Source organism: Myotis nattereri (assembly GCF_964212035.1).
Source record: "Myotis nattereri genome assembly, chromosome: 15".
NCBI classification, from domain to species: domain Eukaryota; kingdom Metazoa; phylum Chordata; class Mammalia; order Chiroptera; family Vespertilionidae; genus Myotis; species Myotis nattereri.
The window spans coordinates 49,843,244-49,853,969 of NC_138090.1; the positions used below are offsets into that span (position 1 = coordinate 49,843,244).

The window sequence follows — 10,726 nt, forward strand, 5'->3', positions numbered from 1 at the left end:
ACCCTTCAGTCCGCAGGCTGACGCTTTATCCACTGAGTCACACCAGCTCGGGCCACAGGTTCTTTAAATGCCTCTGTGGGTCAGAGGAAGTCCCGCTCTCAGAGCTCACATCCCGGTGGGGAGGGCAGACAGGACCCCAAATCCACGACCTCTGCAGTACAGAGAGGCCTCCCCGCCCGCTTGGTCTGGGCAGGACAGATGCTGTGGAATCCCTGCTCCCGGCCCCCAGCCGGCTGTGTGACCTGGGGCACCTGGCGTAGCCTCTCTGTGCCTGTTTCCTCTGAGATAAAATGGGAACAGCAGCACCTACTTCCTAGGGTCGTCCTGAGCACTAGATGAGTTAATATTCACAAAGCATCTCCAAGGGCGTGGTATGTATGGATCCGGCCCTAGAGCCGCCCCAGGGCTTCCATTGGAACTTGGTGGCTTAAACCAACACGAGTGTGTTCTGTTACCCTTCCGGGGGGTTCAGGAGTCCAAACTGAGCCTCATGGGGTCAGATCAAGGTGTGGGCAGGGTTGGTTCCTCCTACAGGTTCCGGGGAGGGAGAATTGTTCCTGGATTTCAGCCTATACCTTGTGGCTGAGAGAGAGAGAGAGAGAGAGAGAGAGAGAGAGAGAGAAGAGAAACATAAATCGGTTGCCTTCCATACTTGTTCTGAGCTGGTATGGAAACGAGGTATGTGCCCTGACCTGGAATTGAACCTGCAACCAATGTGCTGTAGGGAGGATGCTTCCACCAACAGAGCCATCCGGCCAGGGCTATCTATTTACACCTGCAAAGTCCTCCCAAACAGATGTATCATTTCCTCCCCTGAGGAAGTGCATAGTAGATATTTGTGATGGGCATCTCTGAATGTTCCAGGAACATCGTAAATGTTGATGTGACCATGACATCTTTATACCATCCTGTGTTTCGTTGGTCACTGCTATACGGATGCATTTGAGTTTTGCAATTTGATTTTGTCTCTAGAAACCTTGCTGACTCTCTTCTCAAGCCCCTACATGTGTCTGTATGTACTTGTGGATTTTCCTATGAAGACACAATCCTTGATGGAGAAAGTCAGCTTCATTTTCTTTGGAATTTCCATAGCTTTTACTTATTGTGCTTCCCTTGCTGGACTCGGACCCGGTGCTGCTGCGTTAGGTGTGGGGCTTGCTGATCTCACCCTCTATCCCACCAGGGGAGCCTCCTGCATCCCTAGCTGACTGTGATGTTATCCTGAAGGCCTTTGATATCCCCCCCGCCCCCACCCGTGCTCATTGGTTCCTCCCTTGAGATTCCATCAGTCCAGGGCAGCGAGGCACACAGAAGCCCCACTATGTGCTCCAGCAGCAGGAATGTAATGTCAGGGTTTGTGATGCCCGGGTTGGGACACAGATGGAGCAGAAAGGGAACACTTCCCATCAGCCTAGGTGGGGCTCTGAAATGGGACCCAGCGATGAGGGGCCAGGAAGGTGGGTTTTCATGAACTTTCAGGCGGCAGTGCTGCTGCTGTGCTGAGGTCCCGCCAAATGGGGCGTCCGTTTCCGATGGGACCTTCGAGCCAACACAAGTGTGTCCCACGTCCCCAAAAAGCCCTCAGAGCAAAGAAAGGCCTTTAACTCTCAGCTTTGCCCCTGGGCTCCACCCTCCACTGGACTTGGATCTAAAATCCTTTCTCTTTTGCCAGCACTTGTTATAAAAAAATATTAAAATGATCCTTTTCCAGAATGTTCGACAGTTCCAGCTGGAGGGCGGGTCCCCCCCCCCCCCAAGTCACCAGGACCAGCTCTGAGTGTGCTGGCCCCTGGGCGACCTCCGTCCCCACTTACACATCCTCTGCAAGGTGGTCACTTTCCGATTCACATCTGGACACACCACTCAGCCTTTCAGGGCCTCAGTACATTTACCTGCAGAGTTGGGGGTGACGTGGGGTTGAGGAGGGGAGACAGGAAGATTTCTCAGACACTACACCCCCCAACTCCTGTGGAGGCCAAGTTTCCCTTCCAGCCTGGCCACAGTCTCTCCCCCAGGGCTTCCTGTTGGGGCGTCCTAGGCCCCACCCCAGAGCTGGGCACTTCGCTCCCTGACACAGGGACCTGGACTCACTCTGCGCTGCCAGAGGCAGACATGGTGCCCCTGCTGCTGCTGCCCCTGCTGTCAGGGGGTGAGTGGCTGAGGGAGGGGGGCAGGGCAGGTGGGGGAGGAGCGGAGGTTGCATCTGAGCTTCTGTGTCCCCCTCCCCCAGGCTCCCTGCAGCAGCAGGAGAAACGCTATGAGCTCCAAGTGCAGGAATCGGTGTCGGTGCAGGAGGGTCTGTGTGTCCATGTGCCCTGCTCCTTCTCCTACCCGTGGAGTCTGTGGAATTCCTCTAGTGAACTCTACACCTACTGGTACCGGGTCGGGGAAATCATGGGCTATGCTGCTCCTGTGGCTTCGAACAACCGGAATAAAACCGTGAAGACAGAGACCCAAGGCCGCTTCCTCCTCGCGGACCCCACGACCAACAACTGTTCCCTGGACATCAGAGACGCCAGGAGGAGTGACAGAGGACGCTACTTCTTCCGAGTGGAGAGAGGAAATTCTGTGAGATATAGATACGTAATGAAGATGCTGGATTTGCAGGTGACAGGTAAGGCAGGGGCCCCGGAGAGGACCCAGGGACAGGGGAACCGTCTTAGAGCAGGAACAGGACACTGGACACTCCCTGATCCAGGCCGTGGGCCCTGGGTGGTGAGAAGAGACACAGGGCCTGGGGAGCTCAGCCCGAGGCAGGGCCTCTCTCAGGGTCCCGCTCTGAGTCCCCACCCCTGGAGCCCAGGCACCTGCCTTTCTCCCCTGCAGCACTGACAGAGAAACCCCACATCCGTGTACGGGAGCCTCTGGAGTCTGGCCGCCCCTCAGAGCTGGCCTGCAGCCTGCCAGGGGCCTGCGAAGGGGGACGACCTCTCACCTTCTCCTGGGCGGGAGCCGCTGTGGACTCGCTGGACCCCCAGACCCTCAGCTCTTCGGTGCTCACCTTCACCCCGAGGCCCCGGGACCATGGCACCAACCTCACCTGTCAGGTGAAACTCCAAGGATCTTGGGTGGCCACACAGAGAACCATCCGGCTCAATGTCTCCTGTGAGTGTTGGAGGGGGGGCTGGGTCCGTGGGGCAGTGGAGTGGCCTCTGTGTGTGTGTGTGTGTGTGTGTGTGTGTGTGTGTGTGTGTGTGTGCTGGAGGCTGAGCTAACCTGAGAACACCTGGGCATGGATCTGCATGTAGGGGGGGAGGGGCCAGAAAGACAGATCCCATCCTTCCCCATTCCCACTGCCCCTCCTTGGGATTGGGGTAACTTCCATCTGAAGTCGGGCCTTGTCTTTATATCCCAGATGCCCCTCAGAACCTCACCATAGATGTTTCCTTAAGAAATGTCACAGGTAGGAAAGAACCCCTCCTCTGGGTCTGGGACCTGCCCTGGGCAGTGGTGGGGCAGAGGGGGGAGCAGGAGTTTGAATGGGATGAGACATGGGAAGGGCAGGGATGAAAGTCAGCACCCGAGTCCCTCACCTCTGGGTGCCTGACCTCCTGTGTTCCATCTCTCTCTCTCTCTCTCTCTCTCTCTCTCTCTCTCTCTCTCCTCCTCCTCCACTTCTTTCTCCAAAGCCCTCAAGATTCTGCAAACCACATCTCTTTCCATCCTGGAGGGAGAGGCCCTGAGGCTGCTCTGTGTGGCTGACAGCAACCCCCCTGCGGAGCTGAGCTGGTTCCGGGGGTCCCCAGGCCTGAACGCCACCCCCCTCTCCAGCACCGCGGTCCTGGAGCTGCCTCGCGTGGGGCCTGCACAGGAAGGAGAGTTCACCTGCCAAGCCCGGCTCCCGCTGGGCTCCCACAGCGTCTCTCTCAGCCTCTCCGTGGTCTGTGAGTGGGGAGACCCCGGGGGGCAGGACAGCGGGGTTCTGGGGAGATTAGAGGCACCGCTGACCCTTCCCCTCGCTCCTCACTGACCCCCCGCAGCTGCTGGGACCCTCCTGCTCCTGGGAGGACCAGGGTCTGCACTGCAGCTGCTCCTCCAGGGCCCAGCCGGCCCCCTCCCTGCGCTGGCGGCTGGGGGCGGGGCTGCTGGAGGGGAACCATGGCAACGCGTCCCACGTGGTCAGCTCCAGCTCAGAGGGGCCCTGGACCAACAGCTCCCTGAGCCTCCACGTGGGGAGCCTCCACCTGCTGGGCTCAGCACCCGCTGGGCTCCCAGCGCATCTCATTCAGCCTCTGTGCAGAGTGAGGTGCAGGACAGGTGTGGGGGCCGCCTGGTCAGGTGTTGGGCTGTGGATGGACTGACACCTGGACAACACGTCACCCGTCTCCCGCGTTCCCAGGCAGCCCGCACTCCAGCAGATGTGTGACTGAGGAGCAGCAGGGCTCCTGGCCCCTGGTCTTCACCCTGATCAGAGGGGCCCTCATGGGGGCTGGCTTCCTCCTCACCTACATCCTCACCTGGCTCTACTACACCAGGTGAGCAGGCCTGTCTCTCCCGGGGAAGGTCAGGGATTGGCCCTGAGGTCCAGGTGGGGCCGAGCTTTCCGGCTCTGCCTGGAGGTAGAGTGAAAGAGGCCGAGTCTCTGAGCTGACACCTGTGTGGGCCCCGCAGGTGTGGAGGCCCCCGGAACAGGAGGCAGAGCTCCTGATGGATCCTCCCTTCGGCTCAGGATGGGACTGAGGTGTGGACACCAGGCGAGAGGGACCGTCCTGGGACGTCAATGGCACCTTCTCCTTGGAAGCTCTTTTTTAAAATTTTTATTAAATCTTTATTGTTCAGATTATTACAGTTGTTCCTCTTTCCCCCCCCTCCCCATAGCTTCCCTCCACTTGATTCCCACGCCACCCTCTGCCCTTACCCGCCCCCCACACTGTCCTCATCCATAGGTGCACGATTTTTGTCCAACCTCATCCTGTACCCCCACACTCCTTCCCCCCCCAGAATAGTCAGTCCACTCCCTTTCTATGCCCCTGATTCTATGATATTCACCAGTTTATTCTGTTCATTCGATTATTTATTCACTTGATTTTTAGATTCACTTGTTGATAGATGTGTATTTATCGTTCATAATTTGTATCTTTACCTTTTTCTTCTTCTTCCTCTTCTTAAAGGATACCTTTCAGCATTTCATATAATACTGGTTTGGTGGGGATGAACTCCTTTAGCTTTTTCTTATCTGTGAAGCTCTTTATCTGACCTTCAATTTTGAATGATAGCTTTGCTGGGTAAAGTAATCTTGGTTGTAGGTTCTTGGCATTCATCCCTTTGAATATTTCTTGCCACTCCCTTCTGGCCTGCATAGTTTCTGTTGAGATATCAGCTGACAGTCGTATGGGTACTCCCTTGTAGGTAACTGACTGTCTTTCTCTTGCTGCTTTTAAGATTCTCTCTTTGTCTTTTGCTCTTGGCATTTTAATTATGATGTGTCTTGGTGTGGTCCTCTTTGGGTTTCTTTTGTTTGGGGTTCTCTGTGCTTCCTGGACTTGTAAGTCTATTTCTTTCACCAGGTTGGGGAAATTTTCTGTCATTATTTCTTCAAATAGGTTTTCAGTATCTTGCTCTCTCTCTTCTTCTGGCACCCCTATAATTCGGGTGTTGGTACGCTTGAAGTTGTCCCAGAAGCTCCTTACACTATCTTCATATTTTTGGATTCTTTTTGTTTGTTTGTCTTTTCAGTTGGGTGTTTTTTTCTTCTTCGTATTTCAAATCTTTGACCTGATTCTTGCGATACTCTAGTCTGCTGTTGAAACTCGGTATAATATTCTTTATTATACCGAGTCAGTGTATGCTTAATTTCTAGTTGGTCCTTTTTCATAACCTCAAGGGTCTCACTAGATTTATTGAGGGTATCACTAAATTTATCCGTGGTTTCTAGAAAATGCTTGAAAAACCTTATAACCATGGTTTTGAACTCTATATCCAGTAGTTTGCTTTCCTCCATTTCTGTCATTTGTGACCTGTTTCTTTGTATCTGCATTTTTTATGCTTCCCTGTGTTGATAGAGTGGCTTTGTGTGCTAGGTGTCCTATAGGGCCCAATGGCTCAGCCTCCCCAATTACCTGAGGTGGACACTCTTGGTGCACCCCTTTGTGGGCTTTGTGCACAGTCTTGTTGTAGTTAAGCCTTGATTGTTGTAGGTATCACTGGGCGGAATTGACCTCCAGGCCAATTGGCTGTGAGAATCAGCTGTGTCTACAGTGGGAGAACTTCTGTGCTGGAGACACCCTTAGGGGCAAGACTTGCTTCAGTGGGGCTTTGGTGCTCTCTGAGTCTGCCCCCTGTGTGTGTCCCTTATGGATCTGAGGAGTTGTAATCTGGATGGTCCCACTCTGACCACTGGGTACACTGGCTCTTGGATCTCTAAGGAGGTGCTAATTTAGTCTCTGCCTGAGGCTACCCAGCAGGAGCTACAGAGAGATCTGCAGATTCCTCTTCTTTGTTTGGGGTTTGTAGGTGCCCAGATGAGGCCCAGCTGTGAAGCAATGCAATCTGTTGTGGGGCCTTGGGCCTTCTTTTGGATGTTCTGGGTCTCTCTGACCCAGCTGCAGTTTGTTAGGTAATTTTAGATTGCAGAGGGCCAGGTTATTCATACGCAAAAGCCTCTGCGCACTGCTGGGATGGAGCGAGGTCTCAGGGAATCAACAGGGTGGAGCAAACAGTTATGGCAGATCCTCAGCCCTGCCCTAAGAGCCCCCAGGCCTCAGTGTCTCGGTAATCGCTGCAAGCATCTCTGAGAGAAAGCTGACGTCGAGTTCCCACCGATGCCAGACAGTCCAGGTTCTCCCCGTATGAGTCTGGGTCCCCAGAGAGTCGCCCGGAACTGGAGTCAGGGCAGTGGGGAGCTTGTGCCTCCCTCCCGATTGAAAAAGATAACCATGTCTTCAGTTGCCAGCCCTTTCCACGTGCTCCTCCGTACCTCTACACTGTACTTCCGCACCTCCTCTGAGTCTCAGTGTGCTTTTCTCTTTCTTTCTAGTCGTAGAATTTCCACATAGCCAGCCTTCCTGTGGTTCTGGGCGATGTCTGTTTTGTCTTTTAGTTGTATTTTTGAAGTGGTTGTGCGAGGCAACAATTTCCGGTGTTTACCTATGCCGCCATCTTGGTTTGTCTCCCTCCCTGGAAGCTCTTGACTCACCTGCCTCCAATGTGCCCCTGGGGTTTCAGTGTGTGGAAGTGACTGAGTGATGACAAGGGGAGTCAGTGCCATGGAGAAAAGACTTTTACTCCTTACACCTCCTGAGAGGAGGGGCCACTGTGCCTGGGGAAGCCCTGGTTTTCCTCAGGAAGCAGATGCAGGTGCAGGGCCACCTAGCGAAGGCCTTGATTGGGTTCCCATGGGAAAGGCAGAGCAGGGCAGGGTGAGCAGTTCAGGACCAGCTGGTGTGTGTCAGTCTGGCGGATGGGCCTGTGGGCATGGTCTCTGTGTGTCTGGTCCCAGGTCCTGGGTGATTTGGGGCAGGTGAGGAGGCTGGGAATATGGGCTCAGGATGGGTTGGTTTGCATCTAAACTTCATTGCTGACTCTGAGAATGGGCTGGCCCTGGGAGGCCCTGTGTCTCCTTGGCTTCCAATCTGTTTAATGGTTCAAAACATCCTAAGATACAGAAATAAACAATAATACACACCCACTGACTGCCCCCTTCTTCCTGCCTATGCTTCTCCCATTTGACTTGTTCCCTTTCTCCCCTCTTTCTTTCTCTCTGTTGTTTCTGCGCAGTCATCCCCCCATCCCCTGCTCCTCTCTCTCCATTCTCAGGCCCAGAGAGGGACTGAAGTTGGCACCTTATCCTTCCCCTTACCCAGGAGTTACCTGGTCACCACCTGAGCTTCTGGTCTCCCATCTGTAGGTGCTGATACACAGTAGATTTAGGAGCCGGTTTCCTCTCCCTGTGCATAGACGCCAACGTCAGAATTATTGTCATAACACATCCCAGCATTTAATCATAAATAAGAACATTTCTGTGATATCACATGACCATTGATTTTACTATTTAGTGTCGGTTGGAGTTTCTTGAGTCCAGTTATGTCTGGCTCTTTTCTTTCTGTTGTTGCTGTTGTTGAACCTGTTTCAAGTAAGGGATTTTGTTTATTCCTTGTAATTATTCTTCAATTGATATTTATATCTCTTCTTATTTTAAAAAATATTTGTATTGATTTCTGAGAGTATTTGGGAGGGAGAGATAGCGATTGAAATATCAACGATGAGAGAGTCATTGATGGCCTGTTTCCTCCACGTCCCCTACTGGGGAGGAAGCCCGTCACCCAGGCATGTTCCTTGACCTTTTGGTTCATAAATTGATGCTCAAACCCCCAGCCACACCGGCTGGACTATATCTATTCTTGAATAATAAAAAATTCAACATTTAAGACACATCCACCTATACTCTCACCATTTGGTATTGTTACTGCATATAGCTTACAGCTATAAATTTGATAAACTTTAGAGAACATTAATAATTACTTGGATGTAAACAGTTATTTTATTTCCAGATTAACTGAGATATTTTGATATAGAATGCATGCAGTTTAAGGTGTGCAATGTGCATATTTGATGCACCTACATAGTGAAGTGATTACCACAATAAGGTTCATCAACACTTCCATCCTCTCATGTAATTACCATTGTTATGGTTATAACACTGATGATGTATAACCATAACACCTTTCAGGGATACAATACATTCCTGTTAATTGTACTTGCCATGCTGTCCAGTACATCCCCAGGAATTGTTCCTGTTGTAGCTGAAAGTTACCCTTGACCAACATCTCCCCATTTCCCCACCCCCAGCCCCTGCATCACCGTTCTCCTCTCTTTCTGTGAGTTCAGCGTCTTTACACCCCACTGTGAGAACACACTGCAGGTAAACAATGACTATTTTGAAAAATACCCCTCACAGTTGTTCCTCTCATGCTGTTCTGGGTTTCCATCACAGAATCATTTTCCTCTATGCAAAACTGTATTACAGACCTAAATATAATACCAACCACTATAAAACTCTCAGAGGGAAACATAGGGGGAATCCCAGCACATTGGATTTTGCAATGATTTCCTGCATATTTACATTGAAAGCACAGACAAGGGAAGCAAACAGAGACAAGTGGGACTGTACCAACTTCAAACCCTGAGGACAAAAGGACACTCTCACCAGACTCCAGACTAGAGGATGGGAGAGAAAATGTATCTGTTAAGTTAAGGAGTTAACATCCAGCATGTATTACAAACTCACACAAGACAACATAAGAAACCCAAGTAACACAATTGAAGAAATGGCTAAAACCTTCAATAGCCATTTCTCCAAAGATGATGGACAAATGGCCAACAATGTCATGAAGAGAGACGCAACATCAGCAATCCTACAGAACCATGAAAGATCTCCTTAGGCCTGTGGGAGTTTTCCTTGGTGCATCAGGGCATTAATACTCAGAACCCCACATCAGATTCCTACACGGACAAGGAAGGTATGGGGAAGACGCATAGTAGGCCCCGGTACAGAAAGTGATGGGGGAAGTGTAGTGATAAGCAACGCCAAAGGTCACACACCCGAAACTAGCATTAGAAATTTTATGTCATGTGAGTCTCACTTCCACAAAAGTTTTGTCGTTAGTTTATTTGTAAATCGTGCGCACACACACACACACACACATGCATATACACATACAGAGTTCTCTCTCTGGGATGAATTTGTGGCCCCTCTTGAATGTGAAAATGGTTTCTTCCTTCCCCCAGTTCTTTCGTGTGGGTTGCTTTAGGATGGGCCTTGTGCTCTGAGGTGAGACAGCCTGGCCCTTCTCTGTCCCTGAGGCCCATTTTACCTGGCACAGCTTATGGGGAAATTTCCTCTTCTGCATTTCTGTCTATACCATATGGATAGGAGAGAGAGAGAGAGAGAGAGAGAGAGAGAGAGAGAGAGAGAGAGAGAAGAAACATAAATCGGTTGCCTCCCATACTTGCTCTGAGCTGGTATGGAAACGAGGTATGTGCCCTGACCTGGAATAAACCTGTAACAAATTTACTGTAGGGAGGATGCTTCCACCTACTGAGCCATCCGGCCAGGGCTATCTATTTCCGCCTGTAATGTCCTTCCAAACAGATGTACCATTTCCTCCCCTGAAGAAGTGCATACCATATTTTTGTGATGTGCATCTCTGAATGTTCCAGGAACATCGTAAGTGTTGATGTGACCTTGACATCCTTTATACCATCCTGTGTTTCGTTGGTCACTGCTATACGGATGCATTTGAGTTTTGCAATTTGATTTTGTATTTAGAAACCTTGCTGACTCTCTTCTCAAGCCCCTACGTGTGCATCTGTATGTATGTGTTGATTTTTATATGTAGACACAATCCTTGATGGAGAAAGTCAGCTTCATTTTCTTTGGAATTTCCATAGCTTTTACTTATTGTTCTTCCCTTGCTGGACTCGGACCCGGTGCTGCTGCGTTAGGTGTGGGGCTTGCTGATCTCACCCTCTATCCCGCCAGGAAGCCTCCTGCATCCCTAGCTGACTGTGGTGTTATCCTGAAGGCCTTTGACATCCCCCAGCGCTCATTGGTTCCTCTCTTGAGATTCCATCAGTCCAGGGCAGAGAGGCACACAGAAGCCCCACTATGTGCTCCAGCAGCGGGAATGGAATGTCAGGGTTTGTGATGCCCGGGTTGGGACACAGATGGAGCAGAAAGGGAACGCTTCCCATCAGCCTGGGTGGGGCTGTGAAAAGGGACCCAGCG

The 10,726-nt window shown here is 51.4% G+C and overlaps 1 protein-coding gene across 3 annotated transcripts; it reads left to right on the forward strand.

Moving 5' to 3' along the window:
- The first annotated feature begins 2,074 nt into the window (after window positions 1–2,074).
- On the forward strand, window positions 2,075–4,784 carry LOC308530942 (sialic acid-binding Ig-like lectin 14). Of its 3 annotated transcripts, XM_081107746.1 has the most exons (7): window positions 2,077–2,149; window positions 2,231–2,614; window positions 2,827–3,105; window positions 3,356–3,403; window positions 3,630–3,884; window positions 4,340–4,475; window positions 4,612–4,784. In XM_081107746.1, exons 1-7 carry the CDS (start codon window positions 2,113–2,115, stop codon window positions 4,646–4,648), a joined length of 1,176 nt encoding a protein of 391 aa, XP_080963872.1. In that variant the 5' UTR covers window positions 2,077–2,112; the 3' UTR covers window positions 4,649–4,784. The 3 variants fall into 3 exon arrangements, with proteins under 3 accessions (XP_080963873.1, XP_080963872.1, XP_080963871.1); XM_081107747.1 differs by lacking the exon at window positions 3,356–3,403 and having other exon boundaries at window positions 2,075–2,149; window positions 4,612–4,782; XM_081107745.1 differs by having other exon boundaries at window positions 2,077–2,614; window positions 4,612–4,782.
- Window positions 4,785–10,726: the final 5,942 nt, after the last annotated feature.